This window comes from Pezoporus occidentalis, unplaced genomic scaffold, assembly GCF_034315485.1.
Source record: "Pezoporus occidentalis ecotype Australia unplaced genomic scaffold, CSIRO_AGI_Poc_V1 ctg221, whole genome shotgun sequence".
In the NCBI taxonomy this organism is placed as follows: domain Eukaryota; kingdom Metazoa; phylum Chordata; class Aves; order Psittaciformes; family Psittacidae; genus Pezoporus; species Pezoporus occidentalis.
In genome coordinates this window covers 1037888-1064551 of record NW_026914084.1, presented here as the reverse complement: position 1 = coordinate 1064551, position 26664 = coordinate 1037888, and the positions used below count along the sequence as shown (strand labels likewise).

At 46.3% G+C, this 26664-nt stretch overlaps 1 protein-coding gene across 1 annotated transcript; it reads right to left on the bottom strand.

The window, feature by feature from the left end:
* Positions 1-10288: 10288 nt before the first annotated feature.
* CBX7 (chromobox 7) lies at positions 10289-19255 on the bottom strand. Its single transcript, XM_062620600.1, has 6 exons — positions 19145-19255; positions 18120-18163; positions 14079-14144; positions 13526-13592; positions 12592-12931; positions 10289-10545 (listed from the first exon to the last, which is right to left on the bottom strand). Exons 1-6 carry the CDS (start codon positions 19253-19255, stop codon positions 10397-10399), a joined length of 777 nt encoding a protein of 258 aa, XP_062476584.1. The 3' UTR covers positions 10289-10396.
* Positions 19256-26664: the final 7409 nt, after the last annotated feature.

Sequence of the window (26664 nt, the reverse complement as noted above, 5' to 3'; positions counted from 1 at the left end):
TCACACATACCCTGGCTCAGGAGATGAGAACAATTCAGAGAAGAAGGTGTTCCTGTGGTCAGGGACTGAACCACAGTGTACTGCACTGATAATTCTGCTTTTAGGTCATACCACTGGCTTTGAGAACAGGCTGCAAGAGGTCCTTTTCTTAGGTATTTATCATCACAGACCAACTGAGAACAAAAGCCCAGACAGATCACTTGGGACTCTCACCTGGAACAGGACAAATACTTCTGAACTGCCCCATTTGTCCAGACACCACTTTTTAAAATGATCTCAATTCTCTATAGGCTTGAAGGTGACTTCAAAAGAACGATCACACCCATTGCGTTTTGCTTTTCACTTTTTTTAACTGCATTTAACTTTGCACATTAAGTGTTCATTAGCACCATCCACAGTTAAATTAGCGTATTTGTTAGTGTTCACTCTGTTTGAACAACTGCTTTTGCACTTGTAGCTGAGCGTCAAATAATTGAGCTCCCAACTGCCAATACCAGCCACCCTAAAAAGCAGGCAGTCCTAAATAAAGCGGGCAGAAACCCTCACACAGCTCTGCAAACACACATGCTGTGACTGACAGATAGCCTTGTCCGCAGGCAGAGGAACAAGTACTACACCTCACCTCAGGGCAGGAGCATGAGGCACCCTGGATCCAGGGACCAGAAGGGGCAGCGGCGTTTTGGAGAGTTCCATGTGCTTTCTCCTTTCATCAGCAGGACCTTCTTTTCCAGCCACAGCCACTGCTCCAATTGCTGTGAGCAGTCATTGTACAGGCATTATCCAGCCCTGGGCTCTTTCATCTAACTTTCACTTTGACAAAGCTAAATAGCAGCAGAATATCCAGCTGTTCAGAGCATTGTTGAGCTTTTCCTTTGTTTCATTCACATTTCCAGTAAAACAAAAATACCCACATCAACTTGGGAAGATGACTCTCCCAGAACATCTATTGTTTACTACAGACACTGAAATAAAGTACTTTTGGGGCACCTTGCTGCCTGCACGACCCTGGTGCCGTAGGACACCCTGCAGCACTTGTTGCTAACACCGAGAAGCAATGAGCTTTGGGGGAAAACAGGACCTTCCCCACCTAGCAAGCGGTGTAGGAGCACAGGGGAAGAGCAACAGGTGCAACAGCATTTTCATTTATGTTTTACATAGCACTGGATAATGGGAAACTCACCTGCTCAAAGCGAAGAACTGCCTTCAGGCTCGTTTTTTTGCAGACCTGGCAGGAGTATCAGTGCTTCTCTCTGTTAGAACAACTCCAAGGGCTGATGAGCCGACTCTGTTGCTGTTTGCTCCAGGGAGGTGCTGTCGGGAGTGGCAGGCTGCTGTAAAAAAGCTGTTACTCCCATGCCTACAGCCAGAGCTGGTGTAGCTGCTCCCACCTCAGCCCCTCAAGCAAACACTGTGTCTGTTTCTAAGTAAACACTTGGAGAAACCTGGTCTAGGGTGAGGCATCTCTGCCCATGGCAGGAAGATTGGAGCAAGATGATCTTTAAGGTCCCTTCCAACCCAAACTGTTCTGTGATTCTATGGTCAATCCATGTCAAAATGTGAGATTTTCCAGCTGAAAACTCTGAAACATGCAAGAGCAAAGACAGAGCTGCCCATGTACCTCTCCGTTCAGCAGGTATGGGTGGCTCAGCATAGCCCAAGAAGCGGCTGAACAGCCATCCCTCCAGCTGGTAACTTTTTGACGTAGCGGAGAGAGGAGAAGGCCCATGGGGTAGTTCATGCAGTGCCGACGCTGCTGGGGTATGGCAGTATCTCCAGGCCCTGCCTACAGATTCCCAAGCTGCCCCAGCTCCCAGTGGATCAGGATGATTACACAACGATTACACAAGTCTCTGTGGTTTCCTGCATCCTTGCATCAAAACCAGTTACTTTGCAAGCAAAATACTGGGAAGAGAAGGACCAAGAGCAGGGGAGATGAGTGGCACTGAGCAGGCAGGAGGTGACTGCCAGCTTCCTGACAGTGCTTGCCATTGCAGGGGCTGCACATTCTGTTCCACACCGTGCTTCTCAGGGAGCACTGAGGGGCTCAGACCATTCTGTTTCTCCTGTCAGGTGCTGCCTTACCATAGCAGGGGCCTGGGACACATCCTGCGGCACATCCTGGTGCCCTTGTTTCGAGGGATCCTGTAGGGGAGAGCTGTGCAAGGCAAGCCGGCTGTCCTGTATGCATTAGCAGCACAGCATAGCAACAGATTATTAAAGAAAAAAAGTACTATCCAGATTAACCTTTAATCCAACAAACACATGCAAGCTGTTACGAGTTTCTGGTGCCAGCCAGCCTCTGCAGCATTGGCAGAGGTAGGAAGAAACAATTTCCAGAGTAGGCTTTCCCGTAACTCTGCACTGCAGTTCCTTACAACTTCACCTGACTCACTCACTGGTGCCAGAAACTAAGTGGCTGGCTGGATTCCTCCTCTGATGCCATCACTCCAATGCCTGGCTGAGGGTAAGCTTGCCAGGGGTGCTTTGGTAGCACCGGCAAGACCTAGCTATGCTGCCACATGCGACTCAGGAAACGTACCTCACCCCCCGCCATTTGTGTGACTTGTGCTTTGTGACTGACATCATAGCTGCGTTGGGATTCTTAGCTCCACGTTATAGCTACCAGAGACATCTCAGACAGCCCCATTTGCCTGCTGAGGTGCCTCCATTAACAGCCAGCCTGAAGCCCCACTGAGGATGGAGAGGCACACGCCTTGAGGGAACAAGTGAGAAACCAAAGTGGACACCTAAGATTCTTTCCAAGGAGTATCAGTATCTGTGGAGTATCAGAACTAGGATTCAGGCTCCTCACCTGCAGTGAATCAGGGGCCCACACTTCACCCAGGAGCTGTGGTGCTCTGGGGGAGCTTCTCGAAGCCCTGCAGGAGGAGAGCCACTTCCCTGCTGGCAACCAATGTGGCAACCCAGTCATCATCTCAGATTTTCTCCGTTCCTGCAGGAGATGCAGGATACAGGGCACACCATCGCTCTGCTAACAGCAGAGCTGTCCTGGCACCACAGCTTTGTGTGAGGACATCAACAACTCCCTAAGCCCAGAGGAGCAGCCACCCTCCCTCCCATCAGCGTGCTCCTCTTCAAGTTCTCATCCATCAGGGACCACCCATCCCAGGTCACCTCTGCAGAGCTCCGACTTACCCCGTGGATTAAAAATTAGTCAGATCCTGACCTCCTCGAATCAAAGTACTGAGTAATGTCAGAAATGGCCTTTTGCAGGCTCCAGACTTCATCCGTCCTTCACTGGTCTTTCCTACACATGCACATATATTTTCCATTCTTTTTCCAGCCACACTGCATGTTTATACCAACAGAAGCAACTGGCGGAAAATAATTCAGCTATGGAATTAAAGCAAGAGGAAGTAAATGACCACACAGACCATTAGGTAAATGTCAGTTCTCATATTTAATATTTTCATAATTTTGTTTGCAACATTTACCACATAAATCATCTAAATAAATAGATGCTGTACAGTCTCTTATCCATATCAGTACAAAAATAAAACCACGCTTTGTGTCAAATTATACTTGAGCCTGCCCTCCCTTTGCTATTACAATCTCCTTTTACAGCACATATTCGCTCAGAAAAGGCATTATACTCCGATTGGTTTGCTTGGAATTGGTTTACTCCCTATTCTCCCCCCCTCCCCAAATACATTCAATTAGTCTGTACAAAAGCTAGAAGCTCATTCTGTGCAAAAGGAAGCTTTCCGTGTGCAAAGACTCAGATACTCTAGCGTGTAACAACAGCAACAACTGAAGGGACAAGAACAAAAATAACCAAGGACCCTCCCCTCTATCCAACCCAAGCCCCCATCTACTCCTCCTTCTCCCAGCTGAAAGGGAGCGTACCAAATTGGATGAGTCAGTGTGCAGAAGGGTCCCAATGCTGTGCATATGCTGAGGGGAAAGGTTGGTGCTGAAACCCAGGGGGATGGCTGGGGTTCCCGCAGCTGCAGAGCTGGCTAGGTGAGGAAAAACAGATTATCTCATCTTAGCCTGCTCAAAAGGTTCTCAAGATACACAGAACAAAAAGCTTCATCTAAATGATTTCACTTCTTTTGTTGCCGTTATGCTGGGGATAAGGTGAGGAAATGGCCTCTAGAAAAATCCAGCAGCTACTGAAGACAGCTCCTGCTTCACCCACCCCTCCTCGCCCCATTCCACAACAAAGCTAATAAGGTGCAATTTTTCAGACAGTAAACTCTATAAAGATGTCTCCAGAGCTGGCATAAATGGTCGTAGTTCCAGACTAGGACCACTGAAACTGAAACTCAACTTCATTTTTCCCTTTCTTCAGACAAAGGAGGCCATGAGAGAAGAAGCCAACCTGGACCCCAAAGGTGAACTTGGTCACTCTCCTCTCCCCAACTGGGAAGCCTGCCTTTCCTTGGTGCAGTGGAGCATGCTCCCCCTTCAGCCATGGGAGGGAGGCAAAGGTCTGGGTGGCAGCTCTGGGAGAATGATAAGGAGCAGCCAGCGGCCTGAAGCAGATATATCTTTTGCTTTTCAAATGCCCCGTTTAGGCAGACAATAAGGAGTACTTAGCACTCCTAGTGCTTTGCATTTCCAAAGTGCTTCAAAACATACTTCAGATTTAAAAGCAACAAGAACAAAAAATTAAAAAAGCTGCTTAATATCTGACAGGTTTGCAAAAAGCTTCTTTGGGCTGACACTACAATTTCTGGTTAAAAAATAATAATAAAGGCTTTCCACTTCCTCCTCCTCCAAAATCCCCCTCCCAGTGCCCCAGTAACGAGATAAACTGTGGTAGAGGTTCTGACCTGTCTTGGGAGCTTTCCTGTTCCGAATCTGACCTGTACTCTCAGGCAAGAGCCCCTGGTGTCTTTGCAGAACAAATGAAAACAACCTCAGGACCAAAGCTTGTACCCCATCCCAGCTCAGTGGCAACCCATCTCCTCCTGCCAGCCATTATGTGTTCTGCTTCTCCCTCCAGCTCCCAGTCAGCTGGGGATCATCACCCACCTGCTCCCTGCTAAGCCACTGCACTTTAAGAAATTAAGGGTGCAAGGGAAAGAGAGATGGAAGAGAAAAAGGGGTCACCACTCCAGGAAGCGCCTGTTACAGGAGAGGATCTGAAGGGTCTGACCATGTGGTTCCACACCCAGAAGGTTCACCTTTCTCTGCGAGGAGAGTAAGCTCAGCAGGCAGAGGACAACATGGTCTCTTGATCAAAAGCTATTGTCTCAAAACAAGTTTACCACACCCCTGGGAAAACTGTTTTACAAGCATGGCAAAAACAACGTGTTCCCTTTACCTGTACGTGACAATGCTGTACATTCCCTGTGTGAGCTGTTAACAGGCAGATATACACATCTCCCTTGCTTTCCCAGATGGTGAAAGATGGATATATAAATGCAGCACTGACCACCTCCTCTCTACAGGACCAACTCAGAACTCCAAGAGGCATCCACCCACTGATGCAAGGGGTCAGCTTCACTATAAGGTCTTTGTACTTTTAACACGGCTTCTCTCTCATGCCAGTCCACCCACAGGCCGGTCCTCAACCACCCATCAAAAGCAACTCTGAGGCAGCTCCTTTCTTGCCTCCCTTCCTTGACAAGCAGCTGCCCCTACTGTCTTCCTAGAAAGGCCCACTACCCTCTTTTTCCGAGGTTGCAGGTAAGCAGGGGGGAACAGAAGATGGGTAGATACCTATTAGCGTTTGAAAAGGAGGGTTTTGCACTTCCCCTACTTCAGAAAGCACAAACTTAAAGCTTGAGAGAAGAGGAAGGGGTGGGGAGGTGGTGGCAGATTTAGCTTTGCTCAAATACATCGATGTGGCTGACAGTGCTCACTGCTGTCGTCCACACTCCAGCCGCTGTTGTGGCCAAGGGTCTTTGTGTGAGCTATCCTGCCTATTTTCTGTCCTGTGTGAGGCTTCCTATCTCTGTTCCAGTGAAACCATCAAACAGCACTGGCATGCAGCAGGAAACAGTACCGGGGCAAGGGCCCCCGTGAGGTGAACAAACAATTTTATACATTCAGTCACAAAACACCAGAAGAACAATTCTGGACACTTTCACAACACTAACAACAAAAAAAGCGCCATTCATTTATCAATAAGCTTCTTTCTGTTTGAGGGTCTGACATAAGCAAGGGTCAATTCACTAACAAATTTGAGCTTATTTTGGCAAATGGAACTGCTTTTGGATGTTCTCACAGTAACATCCTGACCTTGCTTGAAAAAGAAAAAAGAACCAAAAACCAACCAAAAAATAAAAACAAAAAATCCCCAAACCAAACGAAAAAAAACCCACCCTGGTCTGACTTCACAAGCAGAAGGGCCCCCAAGCAAGTGCAAGACACTAAAGAAGCATGCAGGAGCTTCAAGGCTACTTAATGCCACTATTTATGTGTTGAAACTTGCTGTTCCAAAGCATCACATATATCAGAGCACTAACATCTAGTTTACAACCATCCAGGAACAGAGGCAGTCCTTTCCACTACTATTTTTGTTTTTTAAACACAGTTTTAACAATAAAGATTTTCCTGCCTCACAAGCTCCTCAGTTCTGCCATATATATATATATATACAGCAAGTTCACTGTGAAAAGATCTAGGAAAGAAAATCTTCTGTCCCCCAAATGTGGCTGATAACTTCTCACATGGAAACAGTTCAAAGTATGACTATTAGAACAGTCCTTCATCAAGAAGTTTGTTTCTTGAATACAGTTCAGCCATTTCCACTGGCTGAAGTTCGGTTTTCTGGTTTACAGCCATGGAGCCAAACGAGGTGTGGGAGAGTTAACCCATTTCTATTCTTGGCTTGTGCTTCAAATAGAATTATTAAACTGAGCTTCAGCTGGATGCTATTCTGGCTCTTCTAATCAAACAGAATGCTTAACAAAGCTCTGAGCACAGCATCTGATTTTCATCTTGCCCAAGATTTTGGGCTGAAATGGCAGATGGATGGCATTGGAGAGAAGAAACAAGTAAACCCAGAGAACCTCTCTTGCCATCACAAGCAGAACCCCCAAACATCTCTACACGTGCAGAAGTGGAATAAAGGTAGTTTTTAAGTCCCTGAAGACCAGCTCTACTAAGGAAGTTTATGATATGTCACCAGACAATATGGAACAGAGCCACATTTTAAACATATCATGAGAAAAATCTCAGATCTTTTAAGATAAGCAAGAATTCAAGAATGCAAAAACAAAAAGTCAAACCCAACACAGTAACTGCTTCGTTTCCTACCACAAACTCCTCCTCACACTCACAAACCAAACCCACGCACATGCAACTTGCTGCATCTTAACCTGATGAGGGTTAACTCCTCACTGACCTGTACACAAAGTAGCGTGGCAGCCAGGTACTTTGTACAACACTTCATGTGACGAGATGATTAGTCACCAGCAGAACACAAGCTAGACTGATCCAGAAAATGACTGAGAGATGAAGCTGTGGGTGGATTCTCTTTGAAAGACCACCACAGGTCTTTGAAAACTCCACTGCAAGAGGAAGAAAAGATGTTTAAAGAGAAATGCCAAAACAAAAGGTTGAGAAGTCTCAGATGGTGAGAGGAGAGAAAAGCAGAGGACAAAAAATTTATTTAAACTGGAAGAAGGGAGATTCAGATTAAAGGAAGAAATTCTTCCCTGTGATGGTGGTGAGGCCCTGGCACAGGCTGCCCAGAGAAGCTGTGGCTGCCCCATCCCTGGCAGTGTTCAAGGCCAGGTTGGACATGGCTTGCAGCAACCTGGTCTAGTAGAAGGTGTCCCTGCCCATGGCAAGGGGCTGGAATCTTTAAGATCCCTTCCAACCCAAATCATTCTATGACTCTATGAAATCCAGTTTATTAGAACAATCTCTTCCCTACCACAGGATTGAGATCACTTCCTCTATCAGCTGAAGCCAGGAACCTTAGTAAATAGGAAGCTTTTTTTGGTGTATTTGTACACTGAGATGAAGACAGGACTAAAGCAGCAGTAGCTGCATTAGAGTAAAGAAACCAGATCCTATAAAAGCCATGAATATTTAGCAGGATGAGCTGGAGTTCAAGACTTTTTTAAAAAATTGGCTAAAATATTTTGCTTCTGCAGCTGTAACTACCTGACCTGTTACAACTCTGAAGACAGGGCTCAGCTGTGTGGTGTCCCCACTGGTGACAAGAGAGAAATGCAGGTATTCAGAGCATTTGACAGGTGTTGGGAAGAGGGGGGCTGTGGGAAGTAATGACAACACAGTCTGACCCCACAACCTGCAAAAGTGGGTGCAACTCCAGATACAGAAGCCTCGTGCTGGACACCCACATTCAACAAACATCCTCAGCCTATAAGCTTACCTCATCGATTTGCCCTTGCTAGCTCTTGCAGGCTTCCTTCCCACTCGCTCCTCCTCCCACTACATAATTCCTCCCCCTGCCAGCTTCCACTGCTCACCCTTCCAGATTTCTCCATAATAAAACTCCTGTGTCACTTTTGAGAGACAGAAGGTTCCTCCAGAAAGTCAAGATCTTCCCAGTGGTCCTGAAGCTGCTGTGACACAGTGAAAGACAGGCCTGCTCAGAAGAGCTTTGAGATGGAACGGGAGATCCTGAGTCTACACTGAGTTCCTATATCCCATCTGAAGTAAAACCTACTTTTAATAAACAAACATGGAGGAAGTCCAAGCACTCTGCAAAAAGCAGGTGTTTTGAGGACCGGAAGCCCTGGAGCTCCCAAATTCTGCAGGCCAACAGCCAAGCCCTTCAAAGGAACAGTGAGGATTTCCATGGGTGTCTTTACTTCAGAGCTCAGAAGGCTCATAGCTTCATTTAGGGTAAATACAGCAGGTAAGAGATACTTCAGGAGGGGCAGGGAGAGAAAACTAAGAATTTAAAGGGCACTAATCATGAAGGTAGTCAATGTTACCTTGCAGCACTCTGTCCTGCAGTTCCCACCTTAGATTCTAGCCTACTTTTCTTTCTTTCCATAGGAAAAGGCCTATATTTAAAAATCTAAGTTATTTAAATAAAATTTGCTTTCAAAAAAATTGAAGAGAACATGCATGGCAAGAACAGATGCTATGCTAAACTACCAACTCAAAATACAGCAATTCTTCACACACCTCCAAGTGTCACAGGCAGTCCAGCACAAGACATTTTTTAAGTGCAAGTTCAGGCAGGGCCTATTGAAATGCAGACCACTTTCCTTGGCAAAGATTTTTAAGCCTTCCAAGGGGAAGTTCCTATCAGAAAAGCAGTACAGGATCACAGATACTGTGAGGAGACTGGAGTCACAGAAGATCATTACTCAGGCAGTACAATCCAAGAATTCTCATTGCTGAGAATTTTTTTCCCTCCTCATGCCTTCCCCACGTTGTTTACCTTGGACCTCTCAATGGGATCCAACAACAGAATTTTCTTCTAATCAAGGTCCATTTCTAGCTCAGTCCTATCCAACTCCTCTGTCCTGGGCCTGTGCCAGTATCTCATGTATCTTTGCAGTGCCAGGCAATGCTTTGGTTGTCCTATTAGCCCCTCCTCCCAGGGGAGGGGAGTCAATTTTCAACCAGCTTATTACCACACATTCAGGGCAGCATTTGTTATTAATACTGAATTTGGCAAAGGGTAAGAACACCCCACTTTCCATAACGCATTCCTCACACTGCAGAGCTGAGCCTGGAAATCCTGTTTAGCATATTCAGAACGGTATGTCTCGACTGCGCTGGGCTTCTGAGCCTTTAATGAGAGCAAACTGAATGTACATCACCAATCTAGATTGCAGGGATGCACTTCAGTGCTTCCACATGATCAACAATCAAAGGGAGAAACCTCTGCAGTCTGCATGGACCTGTGCTGCAAGGACTGACTTACCACAGACAGGCAAATATGGTTCTTAAGTCCTAACAGCAGGCCACAGGAGAGAAACTCTTAAAAAGCTGGAGTTATCTACTCAGGTAGCATCCATCACCTCTCACTGCTGCAGGAAGAGAGGGAGGAGGAAGGTGGGAAGAGCAATGCACAGAGAAGAATCTTTATCCAAGGGCTATCAATTGCAGAGCAAGGCAGCAGGATAGAGACCCAGCTCTCTTTCAACCTCCACATGCCCTCTCCCCACAAATGCAGCTGCCGTCACTTGACAGGATAAAAGGCGAATTGTTCAGCTTGCTCCTTTTACATCTAGGAGGGTAGTCTTTTCCAAGGAAAGGGCTGTCAGGTTTTCAGCTGGACAAAGCAATGACAAACACACCCCCTACACTGCCCTTTTTTGCGTATCTGAAAGGGAGAAAAGGAAAAGGGAGGAAAAAAAAAAAACGGTCTGTGTAAACATTTAAGAGGAGACATTTTGGATTTGTTTTTTTCTTAAGGGATAAAATAACCCTTTCCTATAGCCCCACCCTCAAAGCACTGGTTTTGGGGAGCACTGAAAATGGAGATTCAGAACTGTGTGCTCCGGTCTCGGAAGAAGCCCTCAGCCACTTGTGCTTCTCTGAAAGTGACGGTAATGGAGTTTGCTGTGATGTCTGTCACTGTCACTTCGCTGGGGGGCACAGTGGGAATCCAAGGGAGACTGCCATCCACATCTGCTGCAGAAGGAGAGGCAGATAAGAGCATGTTAGTGGGAGAGAGAGAGAGGGTGATGGAGAAGGAAGGAAGAAGAGAGGGAAGGGAAGGATTGAAAAGGGGTCTCCTTTCTGACAAACAGTGGGTGAAATCAGCCAGTATCAAGTCTGCATGTACAAGGCAAGAAAGAGCATGGGCAAGCCCTCCCCTCAGAGGCTTAAGGGAAAATGGAGGATCACTGCAGGATATAATGGGAAAGGAAGAAGAAGCAAAGGTTTCCCGACACACAGGAGCACAGGAGCATTGGAGCAACCTACGCAAAGGTCGGAAGACCCTGTAACACCACACAGTTCATCTAACCTTGCACAGTTCCCTCATAACTCTCACTCCATCTCAGCCCCTGATTTGGCTCTGTGTCAGCAAAGCACACTCATCCAGGTGTGAGCTCACCTGCTTGTAAATGCCCTTCTCTGCTGAAAAGTGAAAGAATTACACACTCTTACACACGCTCTTCAGATATTCCTATGCGGAGTCAAGGGGATCCAAAATGGAGGGTCTTCCTTGTACTGCACCTGCAATGCAGCCTGTGCCATTCTCCCAAAAGTCCATCAATACTGCTTCATAGAAAGGTCTCTCTCCTGTTCTTGCATCCCTCCTTTGCCCCTGGATATCTCCATGTAAGAAACCCAAGCATCCTTGCATCTTCTCACTCTAAGAATAATTATCAGTCCCTCTGCCACCCAAAGCCTCACTTCTCCCCAACCCCCAAAGGCAGCCACAAAAATGTAGAGAAAGGAAAACATCCCCTCTCCCTGTCACTATACCCGTACTATATACCTTGCTGTCCCAAGCTGAGCAAGGAATGAGGGCCTCTTAAGGGTTTATTTCCTGGCCTCTGTCTCAAATACCTGGGGTGCCTACTTTCACTTCAGGAAGAGCCCAGTCCCCCCCAACAATAACTGGAATTCCATACAGGCTGTTTGTCAAGGGGATAGCAAAAACATTTCTGTACTGCTGTCCACTCTTCTACTCCCGAAGTGCTTCTAAGGGTGCTTCTAAGGGTGAAGCAGCGCCACGCATTTGCTTGTTGCCATGACGCAATATTGGGCTCCTCTGTGCTACCCTCATTACTGCCTTCCTGGATTTTGCACACTGGTCAAGTCCTCTCAGAAGGGAGGCCATAGTTCTGATTCCCAGAACAATACCCTCTTCCCAAAATTCTGCATAATCCAGCAACTCCTAGCAAGGTGTAGCAGGATTCCCTTAGCTACTACAACAAGCACAAGCCCTGTTTTCCACTCCTCAGGAAAGCTACGCCTTCAGAAACTCTAATAATGCAGGGGTAGAGTTTCCCTGGTAACTCAGAACTACGCATGCATCCCACAGCCCTCCTGAACAAGATGCTGGTATCCCTCCCCAAAATGCCAAATGTGCTTGGACATCTCCCATGCCTACATTTGTGCTGCCTACTCAGTGGGATCAAGCAAGATTTACCATCCTCACTTCATCTCTCTCATCCCCTCTCATGTAGCTCTATAGCAAGGAATTTTAGTGGACATGGGGTGTAGAGAGGACAGAAAGGAGGGATCAGAGGAATGCACTACAGCTTTCTAGCGGCATTCCTGTATGTTCCTGAGAGCAGCACTGTGAGAAGAGTGCTGGTGCCCAAGCCTGTCCACTGCCAGCCAAGCTCCTTTTAGCAGGGCAGCAAGCTGAAAACATGTGGATGTACGGACAGAGGCAGAGTTCAATACTACCACACCTGCATGTCACCTCTGCTGTGAGGAAACTGTCAGAGAGGAGTAACTTGCAGTACTTTCCACGTCTTCCAACCCTGTGAGGGGCATCACTGATATGTCTACAGAGAGGCAGCACCAAAAAGCAATTAACCCGTGCTATTCATCCAAACAAGAAAGGAACGTGCAGACAAGAGTGCCACAGTGTGAGCCAGTGAAAACTGCTCTGATCTGACCTAAACCATAATCCCAGGATGAGGCAAGCAAGGAGGAAGCATGCAGAGCATCCTTCTTATGCCCCAAACTTCACAGCCAAGGCGTGTCTGGCCTTACCTTCTTTGCTGGTGTGCTGCATAGCCTCCCAGTCCTCAGGGCCCTGCCTGGCCTCTAGGCCCACTGCATCATTCAGGAAGAACTCACGCCTGCAGTTTCGGCTCTCCAGGCTTGAGATGCGGGGGAACTTCTTCCTTGACAGTCGCAGGTACTTCTGGTTTTTGCGCTGCTTTCGGAGAGAGAATGGCAGGACCGCTCCCCCAGTCTTCTCTGAGAACTCTGCCTGCCCTGGCTTGGCCCCTGGCAGGCTGCTGTCTCCTCCTCCAAACCTCCGTGCAAGAGAGAAGCAGAGCTTCTCCTTTCCCTTGTGGGCACTCCTCAAGTCCATGCCATACAGCCGCTGCCAAGATATCAGGGCAGCAAGGGTGAGAGCAGAAATCTGATAATACAGTCAGGGCTCCCACCTGGGAGCCAGGAAGCTATTTTTCGTTCAGTCCCTGAACATACAGATGAGTAGGGTAAGTTGTGCTGCTTCTAGCAGACTGCTTCTCTCACCTCTTCAACTGCCGTCTAAGCTTTTCCTAATAGGGACTTCCTAGGATTAGATGTTTTGCTCGACAACAGTAAAAGCATGCTGGAACTCTGCTTCCAACCAGTGGCTACCTTTAACACGATGGGAAGTCCAAGCCCAACATAAAATTAAGAGAGCACAAAAACCAGGTAACCTGCAACCAGCCAGACCCAAAGTTTCTAAAACCCTAGTACAGATGACAAGAGCTGTTGTTAGTTTGTTCGGGGTTTTTTTTGGGAGGAGCTGCTTTGTTTTTTAAACACAAGTTAGCTGGCTCTTCAGATCTAGCTGCCTACCAACTGATTTCATGTTGTTGTGTTGGCTTGTTACCACCCATTTTGTCCATCCGACAGCAAATGGACAGTTTCCACCTCCCTGCGAGCAGCTAACAAGTTAGAAATACACAGAAGAGCAAGAGGCTACCTGCAGTAGGAGACGCTTTGGTTTGGGGCCTCTTTTCCTGTACCCTGATGCACGGTCTCTCTCTTCCCTGTGAAAGAGGAACACAAATCACACCAAGTACTAAACACCACAGGACATCTACCTTTTGCAGCACAGCTGCCTCATTTCTTTCATTAAAACCCAATGGTGACCACTGGGCTTTGAAAACATTCCAGAATCACTTCTGGTAGGAATGAAAGCCTTGCAATATGGGAATTTCTCTGACTTAGCTGATCAAGGGTGTGTTTAGAGAAACTTATCACCTCTCATCACTCCAGTCCAGCCCTGGACCTGATTAAAACCTAAAACTGATTGCTGTTTGGCTTAGTGCTGCTTGTTCTTGGCGTTGTTTCTTAAACACTGCTAATCAAAGCTGCTTTAACCCTTTTTTGTCCACCTAAGCCAACATCAGGGTACAGAAGTCATGCAGGATCTCATCTTTGAAGTAGGGACAGCACGGGCACTTTATGCACACTGTGAAATAGACACTGTTTCCTTTTCTTGTGTGCAGGGAGAGAAAGAAATGCGCCCTTACTTTTCTTCATAAGCCACTACCAGGCGAGGGTCCAAGATATGATCCTCTGGCTCCCATGTGCTGTATCTGAAGACAAACACAAGGCATATAAAGTAAACAGTACTTTAATGAAGTATTCTCTCTACAGGCCTGTTACCAGTGCATTATGGCCCTGGATACTGTCTTCACAAGGGACAGTGGGGCCTGCCACAACATTGTGAGAGCTCTGAGGAATCTCAGCCATTCCCTCCCCAACTTCCCACAGACACCACCTCCCTTTCCCAGAACATGAAGGGCCAAGCTTCAAGCAGATCTTTGTAGGATAACAAGGAAGACTTTCCTTCTCAGGCCCCCCTCCACGCTGTTTGCAAAGCCTGTACGGACACTCAGAAACTGATTTTAAGTCAATCCTAAACAGGTCTCATCTGCAGCACTCCCTCAAACCCCATGGAACAATGAGACGTGATCTGATACAGCTTTCTGAAAAATAGGTCTCTCTTAATTTAGAGTGCTCAAGGAGTAAGTACGCTTCCTCACCTGCATTATTAATTACCTCTAATTACTGGAACTGAAAGTATTCATTTAAGAAGAGTTTAATTTTTCTCCACCGTCGGCATTCAACTAAACATGTTTAGATCTGGGCAAGTTGATGGCGGCTTTCCAACTATTCCTCTTACTCGACTCCCCCTGCAGGTTATTTCTATTTAGCAGAGGTCATCAGTGTTTCTGTACCAGCACAGGAGGAACCCATCCGCCCTGTGGTCAGGGCTACCAAAACTACTGAAAATAAGCTTGATGCTTTAGAAGTAGCCTGTGAACAGAGTCACTCACTGCCCCATCTCCCTCCTCAGTTGCCAGAGAACTGTGACAGGAGTCAGATGCTCAGGAAAGGACTGAACCCACCAAGAAGACAACGCCAAAACCAGTTTCCAAAAAGAACAGCTGCACTTAATACTAGGGAGAAGCACCCAAAACCTCCCACTGCAGAAAGCATAATGGATCACAAGATGGTCCTCGTGGCATGTTTGCTTCTGAGGGAAAGGTGGCATGTTTCTACCATACAAACTCAAAGGCAAGAAAGCAAGTCTGAAATCCTGAATGCCTCAGAACATTAATTTTCTTGGAATGTGAGGTCCAGGGCCTGGAAGCAAAGACCCTCCCATCCCCTGGGGAGGAGGGCCAGAAAGCAGCCACACTCAGGTACGTAAGGGTACGTTTGTATCAGTGCCTTTAAACAGGGGGAAAGCATTTCAGGATCTTTATGTTTCTGGATGAAGTGCAGGCTGTGCATGAAGACATGTGACGCATGCACATACGTACACAGGGGAGGTGGTTTGGGAATGCTTTTCCCTTTCATCTCTCCATTAGGTAGAAGAAAGGTATGAATTAGAGGAGCATTCCTGGAGAACAGATCTAGAAAGTACAGTTCTTTTGCAAAAGGGAGAAACAAAATTATGAAATTCAGGTATCCCTAGGTGCACTGTGTATCAGAGAGTTAAGAACAGCCATGTCTTCATAATCACCTGATCCTTCCCTCCCTCCTTTGCTGAAGCCTCCTGCAGCAACCTGGCAGTAAGCTGTCAATGCCAAGATACTGTTGAACAGAGGAAGGTTTCCTCCCAGCTGCAGGGATTCTGGCACTCATTCTACAAATTTAAGAAAAATAATAACACAAGGAAGGTGAAAAAAAAAAAAAAAGCCACTGGATTGCTTTTCATGGGCAGAAGAAAAAAAAAAAAAAATAAAAGGATTTGCTTTAGAAAAACAGCCAAACTGGTGGGTGTTGCCTTTTTCTCCGCAGTTCAGTTTCTGGCTTCGCTGCAGTGGCAAAACACTGCATATAAAAAAAAACACAACCCATGGTTCAGTCTGCCACGTGCGCGCGCGCACTCAGAGCTGTATATACGGGTACACACCGCCGAGGCTGCAGCAGAACTGCAGAGAACAGGCACTCTGGAAAACAGATCATATGATCTTCCTTCCCCCTCCTTCTACTCCACCTCTTCCCCCTCCCTCTTAACTCCAACACAAGTTGTAAACAAGCTTGTAGCTAGAATCAGATTGTAACTCCTCCATTCCCTGACTCCAGCAGCACAATCCAGAATTTTTTATTAAAAAGAAAATAAAAAAGTGAACTATCAACTACATGGGAAAGTAGCAAACTACTGACCTATCCTCATTCCCTTCCATAAAGCTTTCAATGGGAATGATGGGATAACTGGTACAGAGATTAGAAAAAGCAATGCAATGGGGGGGGGGGGGGGGAGAGAGAGAGAGAATGAAGAGAAACACAACACGGGATGAGGAAACAGAATATATCGGAAGACAAAGATGCAAGCAGCGTGTGGTGCTGCATGCTAACACAGGCATGTATATGTTTAGCAACAAGGAACAGAGACTGCTAGCAAGATGAAAGTGACTTCAGTGCTCAAAGCATCTTGGTTTAAAGCAACTCAAACCACTGAATGAACAGATAAAATGGAGCTGGGGGGTAGAGAAAAAAAAAAAAAAAAGTCAGTGCTCCTCAGAGTCTAGGGGAAGAGGGAAGGTCTTTGGACATATAACATTCAAAAGAAGGGAACCCTATCATCCTCTTGCTCCCTGGGCAGAAGGCTGTACTTTTAGCTCCCAAAAGCGAGTTTCTGGCACCCCCAGAGTTCTAAGGTGCAGTGCAGGGAAAGGCAGCAGTAAAAATAAGGACTGCTCTACCAAAGGAAAAATTATGCCATGCCTCAGCCCACCTTCTTGGCAAGTGGCCTTAAAAGAGAAGGACTTCAATGCGTTTGTTGAAAGGAGAATGGGATAAACGTCAGAAGAGGATCGTGCCTGACAGGCTACAAATACATTTCCCAACCTCTACCAGTGATTAAATAAGGCTACTTAGAAGGCTGAAGCAGTCCAAGAACTGATGCACACTATATGGCAACTGGCAGTCAACGAGTGCACAAGGTTACACTTTGACAGCAGAACTTACAGTCAAGAACAAATTCATCCTTTCCCACCACCACCAGAGAGAGGAAGCTGCTTATATTCACACATGCGCTATAAACCCTAAGGATTAGGCACAAGGATTAGACACACAAACATATTTCAACTTCTTGGACACCAGGTACAATCAGCAAGGACTATCCTAGTGGGCCCCACTTCGCAGCTGTGAGGATGAATCCATAAAAGCAGTCCCCTCTGCAGTGCAACTGTGTATGTAATGTAGTGGTACCCACACACACTGTGTATGTACACACACACACAGTTACAAATAGAAAAGCAAAGACGGGGCCCCATATGGGTTGGCCAGGAGGCTGTTCTACAAGACTGCTAGCTAACATAGTAATATTCTCCAGTCACCTAATCCTTTTAATCTCAAAGCATTTTACAGACTATTTAGGCACAGAGCAATCACTCTTCTTCAGAGGCAGCTGCATTTTAATAAGTATCTGTAAACAGTGCATAGCAATGCTTTAGAAAGGCTTTTTTTTTGTTTCCTTTTTGCAACATAGCAACCAAAGCAAAAGCAGAAGAGGCGCTCAAAATAACAGAAGGGTCTGGACAAGGTGGCATGGCAGTAATTTTCGAAGGACAAAGATCACCTGCATTTGGCTACAATCAGTAAATCTAAAACACTCCTCCTTTCTGTTTGTGAATTGCAGAGGGGAAATGGTAAGACAAGACAAGACCATCAACTGGTTTTCAATTTTAAAAGACTACATATAGCTCTAAAAATAAAGTGGGGTCCTCTTGGTGCTGACTCAGAAAAGCAGAAGCCATTCCAAATTCAGAAGAACCAGGGTTTGCTGTCAAACTCATAATGAATTTGTATCTAGAAAGCATCTCAGTGGAACATTTCAGTGGTGACAAAACCCAGTCAGAATAGACAGGCACACAGTTTGTATCCGTCAGCTGCCCGTCCAGAAACAGATTTGGTTTTGGTTTGTGGCTCTTTGGTTTTGTTTATTGTCACTGGAATGAGGGACAAGACCAAGATGCTCAGTTGCAAAGGTATGGTGTAAGCTGTTATTGAGTATTAAAGAAACAAGAGTGAAAGACAAGCAAAACAGGACTTACTTGGGGGGCCATCCTTTCCATTTCACCAGGTATTCTACTTTACCCTAAGGGCAGAAAAAGGAAGAAAACAGGTGAACTCCACAACCAGATACGGGCTTCAGCAAGAGATGCAACCGATCAACAGGACTCAGCTCTTCGACTGAATAGCTCATTTCCCATTGCTCTGTTTTCAAAACAAAGCCACTTCCTCATTTACCTACACTTGCTGTACCTTTCTCCCCAGAAAACGGGCACACAGGGGGATTTAAACATGCTTGAATTACCATCAGCTCAGGATCATACCTTTGCAAAAGCCTTGCAGACAGAACCCCAAGAGCCAACCAGAGAGCAAGACTATAACCATTCCCACTTTTACAGGCAACCCTACAAGAAGTCAGCACGCAGAAACACGAGGGGGAGATGTGTGCCAGGAGCAAGTGTCAGAGGAATTTATTTTTTAAGCAGAGAGAAGAAATACAATCTTTCAGACCCTATGAAGCATCTCTTTGACATGTTCCCTTCCAGGTGCTACATGCTTTACACAAACACCGCTCCATCCATCACAGTCACTCAGCCTTTTGACCCAAGCAGACAGCAGCTCAAAGCTGAAGTTCAGTTACCCATTTATTTGTTCACTCTAAGTACAAGATTTAAAAAGGAAAAAAAAGTGTAGTGATTGGAGTTCAAGGCTTTCATGAGCAATGCATACAGGTATTAAAACCTTTAACATTATCCTGAGGGGCTTGTCAGGCACTTCCCAAAGCACGGCAGAGGCCTCCATGCATGCAGGATGACCTGCTATTGCAGCTGCAGACACCTCTACACGACTGCATAGCAAGCAAAGCACCTGCCCCAGTACTTAAGCCAGAGAACCGATTTTGTTTCCCTCGTGGGGGGATCAGCAGCTTCATAGAGTCACAGACTGGTCTGGGTTGGAAGGGACCTTAAAGCTCATCCATTTCCAACCCCCTGCCACGGGCAGCAACACCTTCCACGCCCGCGGCCCGCTGCCGTCCCGCATCCCGTCCGCTTCCCGTCGTGTTTACGAGTGTTTCGCGCAGGAGCGGCCCTCGGCAGCGGGTGGGGTGACACCGAGTGTTGGGGTGGCAGAGGCGGGCGGCACGGTGTAGCTCGCCCGCCCGCTTCAAGCGCCCCATCGCGAAGCGCTGGGGGGCTCTGTAGATCAGGCACACACGTAGCGCTGTGGCACCTCGAAACGGGCAGGAGCTAAGGCCGCCTCGGCAAGGTGGCCGAGGTGTTCCTGGGTAAGGTACGAGAAAATCGGAATGTCGTGTCCGGTCTGCACTGAGCACCAACCTGCCGCACAGAAACGTGCTGGTGCTTCCCAACCGCTGCATTAAACAACTGATTATTATTATCTAAGTCCCCTAAGACATTTTTTTTCATCAGAGCAGGGACTTACTCCTTGTATATGTAGCTACCTGTTCTCCCAATAGTGTGATTCACTAGTTCCTCCACTGTCACGGGATGCTGTTTGTATGCAGAGTATGTTACGGGATGAATATTACTGTACAAATGGCAAACATTAAACAAAGGGAAGCCTACAGTAAGACCGAGTTAATGTTAGTTTGAAAGTGTTCATTTGCACACAACATACATACCCAGTCTGTACCTGTGGATGCAGTAGCTGGCAGGGTGCTTATTCGTGCTGCAGCCGTTGAAGATCTCAAAGTTCACTGCTGGGGAATTGTGACTGCTGGGCTAACCATTAAGCAGAGCTACCAGTTTATAACATAGGTTTGGTTCTGTAGCAGCATAGCATTGTCTGTTCCAAGGTGGGTTTTTTTTTGTGTGCTGTGTTGCAAAATAATAAAATGAAAACAAATCTTTGATCTTTTAAACCCTTTTTTATATTATGCCTCTATGTTGTAGAGGGAATAGAGAAAACTAAGATTTACTTTGTTTCTCAAAATCAAGACCTTCAGAATAAAAAAGCAGAGACAAAAGAAGATCAGAACATTTCTCTGAATTGCAACAACCTGTTTGTAATCTCTTTCCTTGCACTTCAATCCAATTACTATGGTGCCGAACCAGAAAATGGAAGAAACTGTGCACCAATGACCACCTTAGGATAAAATAAAAGAAACAAAACCCGGAGTCACAGCAAACTTGCAGATGAATTTGTTACTGATAAATTGTTGCACTTCTTAGCATAGGATATTTGCAACGTGTTATTTAATATATGTCTTTTTAAGGTCAAGAATTTATATATTTCAAAATTAAAGAAACTTTGTTAATGAATACTGAAGGAGTTCTAAAAATGAATCAACCTGCATTTTGATCACAAGTGCAGTACTCTTTTTATAAACAGGAATACAGCAAGAACCCACATGCTCAGTACCATAAGTACAGTTTCTGCACGATTAGTCCCTTCTTTCTTCCTGCTTTTCCGTTTTATCATGCCAGCAACTGACCCAGGTGAAGTCTAAGCAATATTTGCATCAGTTAGGTAGCAGCTTTCCAAGAAGCACTCCCTTTTGCCTGGCAGGATGAGTGATGAAATCTGCCCGCAAGATGATACCAGCACACAGCGAAGTTCCATGCAAATCCCACAAGATAACAAAAATACATATTCCTTCTTTGCAGGAGGGGTGTTTCGGTGCAAGTCCACTTTAATCACAGGGGCTTTATTCTGAGGTGCGGTTGTGCCAGCCATAGTGGCCCATGTGAGTCAGGACTGCTCCTAACACAACTCCACTGCTTCCCCCAGTGCCCTCAGCACCACAACAGGCTGCTTGTGTCTTGTTTTACTTTTCAGAAAATGCTACTGTCTCACCACAGTCTGGTCAGGGTCGTTTTCAGAGGGTTTGTTTGGCTGGGTTTATTTTTGTTTGTTTGGGTTTTTTTTTCAACATTTTGGACAGTGTTACTTTTTAGAGTTGTTACACCACTGTTGGTGTTCATTCTACTAATGGTTCTAATGTAATCTGAGTAGGCTGGTGGTTTTTTGCATTGACAGTCAAAACCTGAACCCTGAGGTTGAACAGTGAGAACATCTCCCTTCCTCCTACTCATCCCAAATTCTGAATTATCGTTAAGTGAATGTTACTGAGCCATTCGCGGGGACTAGAAATAATTAAGACAATTTAAGCAATCAAGCTTTTTTTCAGATCTTACAGCCTGTTTTAGCAGTACTTTAAAAGCCATTCTGTGATAAAAGACCTTTTCTAAAGTATATCAAGAACTAGATTACAGAAATCTTTATTGGAGTTGTTACAAGTAATTGTACAGTCACACTAATATATAACAGTGAACTCAATGTGCAGAAAACCAAAGCAAATATTGAACCTTCCTTAGTACAAATTCAGAGACCCAGATCCAGGAGCCTTTAATCAAAATTCCAATTAACTTCAAAGAGTTTTACTTGAGTAAAAATTGCAAGTAGAATCTGTACAGAAAAAAATTACCATTTTAATTGCTACTAGCCTGATAAAATGATTCAGCTTCCACTTGATGCAAACAGTTACATTAACACTAAAAATTTATTAACATTCATTTATATTCTACAAAGCCCAATCCTGCCACAGGATTTTTCCTTTATATATTTTTTTCTCTCTCCAGAAGACTGCAGTGAAGATCAGCACGGCTTCTGAACAACCCCGCACATCCATGAAGAAATGCTGCTTGATGAAGCTCCAAGAAATGACCTTGCAGCAGGAGTAAGCCTCTGCAGCCTGCGAGAACGGTGCTGCCATGACTCTAATGTTCCAAGGGCTGGCAGCCACAAAGAGCAGTTGAGATGCTGTTTGCGATGTACCACTGACTTGGTGGCTGAACTGTCCTCTCTGCAGTGCTGTATGTTTAATCCTCAGTAGATGGCACTCATCGTGCTGCTTTGCAAGTGCAGGTCCATTTTATACACAGATCATGGTTTTGGCAGGCATCCTCATAATATGTCACAGAAATAAAAGGCAGCAAACAGGCATGGTCAGTGCTGCCCAGGCCCAGAGAGGAGCCCACTCAGCCCCATGAACTGGCTGGAAGCACAGAAGCACAGGCAGGATATAGGGGTTATCAGCTCAGTTAAGCCCAAAGGCACCAGAAAAAATACCCTGCTGGTATGCCCACATCAATTAGTGCTTTTAATGTTAGTTTCTTAAAATCCATGGAAAGAATGCAGCATCCCCCTGCTGCCAGTTGGCAACTCCTCTTGAGGTTTTGAAACAGCAGCTCTTGAAACAGCAGCCAGTGAAAGATCAGTTTAAAGCTGCGCTTCTGCTGTGTGCCTCTCACCTGGCATTGATCTGCTTCTGGCACAGGGATTTCATGACAGTGCATGGCCAGTGAGCCACAGCCCCAGTGCAGAGTAGTGCTTTGGTAAGTGTGTTGTGTGGGGTTACACAACACACACAAGGAGAGCAAATATGGAAGCTCCATTGCCTTAGCCAAAGGAGCTAGTCCTGGAGATTAGAGGAAAGATCATCTGGACCAAGCTTACGTCCCCTGAGAGCTCTGGTTAGGATCTGTCATGAAGAAGAATACCTTCTGTGGGTTCAATATCATTTTGCTTGATCCTTCTTTTTGCCCAGTGTGGGGTTTCCCTGCCTGTTACAAGGCATACCTGACAGTTGTCTACTTCAGCCTTTCATCCTCTTTAGATCAGAGCACCCAGCATTTCTCTTTCATTGTGGATATGTCTTGGGCACAGATCTGAGGTACCTGAAGCACCATCTAAGTGACATGCTAAGCGCTGAATCCCAGGCTGTGATCCTCTGAACACGGCACAGCTAGCACTCGTCCTTTAATATCACCTCCATTTGGTGGGTAGCACCTCTGCACCTTGGCTTACACCCAGCTGCAACTGGGAACCATGAGGTAGATGTTTCTTCCCAGTCTTTCTTGAAGAGCTTAGTTACTTCCAAGAGCAGGATCAGTGCAGAAAGTAGCAGCTTCTATTTTCCTTTGAAAATGCCACTGGAAGAGGATGTGTTTTCTTACCTGTTAAGCAATAGTTAAACAGTTATAGCACACACCTAGCAGCACTGGTTATCAAGGTATGGTCCCTCCTTTGTCTTCAGGGCTATGAAATCCTATTTTACGGGAAACTGCCCCAAACACCAGTTTAGTACCTACCTCAAGAGCAAGTGGATTACACATTCACCCACTGAATTTGTCTCACTTAGTGCAAGATGAATTCAGGGTGCACTGGGCTAGGGAATGGGTGTGACATGTCTCACCTTCATGGTCATTTTCCTGAACAGGAGGGGATGTCTGTCTTGATCCCAGTCCCTGACTGTTTATATATTATCCAGTGCCCGATTCATGTGAAATATCTAGATGGGTGCTACTGAAGTTGCTGAAACACTCATCTTTGCTTTCCAAGATAAACACTTAGCTGGAGAACAGTCTTCCTTTCCTCTGGGCCACTTTAACTGCTGAGTACTTCTGTGTCACAGCAAGAGTGAAGTGTGCTGGTTTGGTACACAAAGCACACAATTGACATATATTCCTCTACAGGGAGCTGTAGTAGGATTTTCAGTGCTCTGAAGCCTAGGCTTGAAGTGTGGGTGGGCAAGGGAAAATAAGTGCTTTTGTGGTTTGTTTTTTAAAAAAAAACATTTTTGTGGTTTCAATAAGATTGAGTTCTGTTGTTTCAGGTAATTTGGGTTTTGTTGTTTTAGTGAAAGTCTGCCCACCTGTGGACATATGATACGTCTTTGAAAAGCCTTGGCTTCCACATTCCCTAGAGAAACTTCTTCAGCTGTTCACTGCTTAAAATTTCCAAAGACTCCCACTCTCATGTATGATCCTCTTGTGGCACCCCCTGTCTGTAGAGCATCCATCCAGTTTCTTTAAAGGACTATTTGCATGTGAGACAGTGCAAGTGCCCTGTTCCTTCCACTAAGAAGGGGCCAGAGTTGCAGTGCTCACTTTCTTCACACCCAAAACTCTGAAAATTTTGAAAGACTTAAAAATCGGGTATGAGGCCTGAGTCTGTTTCATACTTAAGCTGAGGGTTCAGCATCTGCACAGTCCATGACGTGATTGTCTTTTCAGTTCAGGTATCCTACTTTGGTGCCATAAGCAGGCACCCAGTTTTCACAGCAGGACACGTCTGGGTTATGCTCTTGGGATGCAGAAGCTTGGAGGTGGTCTTCATCCTCCATGTCACAGACATGCCATGTTAAACCATGTCCTGCCACACCACGCCATGTGGGGTAGAGCAGACAAGGCTGGTGGGAAGAATGCATTTACAGTCCCTCCTGGCTGAGGAGAGCACTTAGCTCAGACCTCCCACTTTCTGGAACAGGGCTCTGCCCATATAGCTGCCATTTACACATATGCCACGCTCTGTGACAGCACCTTATATGATTCTATGCCTCCTTAGATCAGCAGAGGCCAGAAACTCAAATGCAGTCCTGGGAAACATCTCAGTGTCTTGCTCTTTGGGACTGAGAAGGCAGTTGTGACCAGCATGAAGCTTGCACTTTGTGCAGAGCATTCGTTCTCCTTCTCTTTGATGATTTCCTATGGAAGACCCAAGCACCAGGTGGTTTCTTCCTAAGGGAATGTCCTTTAGGCCCTTTAGAGCCATTCCTCATCCTCATGCCTGACCACTGTCATCACCAACCAAATGGAGCCCAGCTTCTGCCTCCTGAAACAAATAGGAGTTTGTGGCTTGTCACACAGGAGGGTCCTGAGGCTACACAGCAAAAAAGCTGGTGAGTCCCAGGAGGAAGGTGCAGGTTGCACCCTGTCACCTCTCTGCCCTGTACCTTAGAAGTGACACAGAGAAAGCAGTTACTCTGTTACTCAACTACTGTTGACTTGTCTTGTGTATTTTAGCTTGGCAGAAAGCTGCTCTGTGACTTCTCCGCAGAGCAGGATTAGTATTATCTGCTGCCTAATGGCTGGGTTGCAAGGATCAACTAAGTAATTTTTGAAGCACTGCGAGAGGGGCAAAATACATTGGAGAGGAAGCCTTTGCAACCACCTTTGCCTGATTTCCCTACACATAACAGCAGGCGTGTGGACTTCGAACTTGTTCATTAGGTGTTCAGCTTGTTCATTAGGTGGCACTACAGGCCCGGGATTTCACGGGCGAGAGCCGTCTCCAGAGGGCCCCTTTGGGTCTGGTTTGTAGGCTCAGCGCTTCTTTGCCCTATTTGCATATATTTTTCCTGGTGAAACACGCTGTCCTGACAAACCCTGGAAGAACACAGAATCGGTATTGCAAAAGCAAGGCAGCCGCAATCAAGACTTCCGATACAGGCGCCCGGGCCTGAGGTTTCCAGGAACTGCACAGGGCAGCCTGGAGCTGCTTGGATGGGGTAAAACCAGTTCAAAGGACCTGCAGGCTGCACCAAGGCCATGCAAAGGGCAGCGTTGTGGGGTTGCTGCTTTGCCTTCAACAGGGAGACAGCAGAGCCAGTCCTCTCAAAAACCTCATCCCTTCTCCAACTGTGTTCTGTTCCCTGGCAGAGTTCAAGGCCAGGTGGGACAGAGCCTTGGGTGACATGCTTTTGTGTGAAGAGTCCCTGCGTATGGCAAGGGGGGTGGAACCAGATGATCTTAAGGTCCCTCCAACCCAAACTGTTCTATGATTCTATGATTCTAACTGCCAGCGGAGAGGCCTCAAAGGCTGCTGGCGATCCAGAGGCATGTAGTCTTTGAGAAGAGGGCACCATGACACAGAGCCTGTGCCTCCTACCTCTACTGCCGGGCCAGCAGCAATGTCTGGCTACTGCCCTAGGGTGTGGAGCCTCCTGTGCTTTTGAGTAGAACACACCTTGAGGCGTCTTGGGTTGTGCCTCTTCCACTAAAATGTCCTGAACTGAACTGGGGCAGGGAAGGTGCTTGTGTTCTGTTACAGCCCTACCAGCCACCTTCTTCCTCACCTTGATTTCCTTGGCATTTCCTTGGATAAATGTTTATACAAGTTTTCAAAGCCAGGGAGTGTGTGGGGAAGATCCAGGAGTGCTTCCCTTGAACAATTTGGTTTGAGGTGTTTTAAATCCTTCCCCATGCTGCCAGTTATTCCTGGCCTAGCGCAGTCCTGGCAAAAGCCTGGCTCTACCAAGGCGCACCTGACTTGGCTGGCAATTGCCAAGGCTATTCCTGTTCCAGTGCTCTGCCAGAGCTGGGCCTGGGCTCCTCCATCCCAGTTGGCAGCACCAGGTCAGTAACCTGCAGCCTACTCAGTGCCCCTCTGTCTGAAGCTGAAAGATAAATGCCCTTGAAATCTGAAGTAACCACGATAATTTTATTTTGAACAGGAAAATGGACTGTTTTTTCCCCTTATCTAATTGATTAGGAATGCCAAATATTCTTTTCTGTACACTGCACATGCCTCTTATTTATGTAGGAAGCAGCTGGTCTAGGGATTGAGCCAAACACTTCTTTTTAACTAGACAAAATTAAGCTTTCTTTTGGGGCTGGGGGGCGTGGGGTGGTGTCACTGTATTTCATTGTGAGTTGACAGGTAGAATCCATCTCTCTGTTTTTCCCTCTGCGTCCTGACATGTCTCTGGGAAACACTCACCATGTCCCTGCTTCAAAGAAAACCACAGGTGTCTGAGAGAACAGGGGCAACGAGGGACCACTG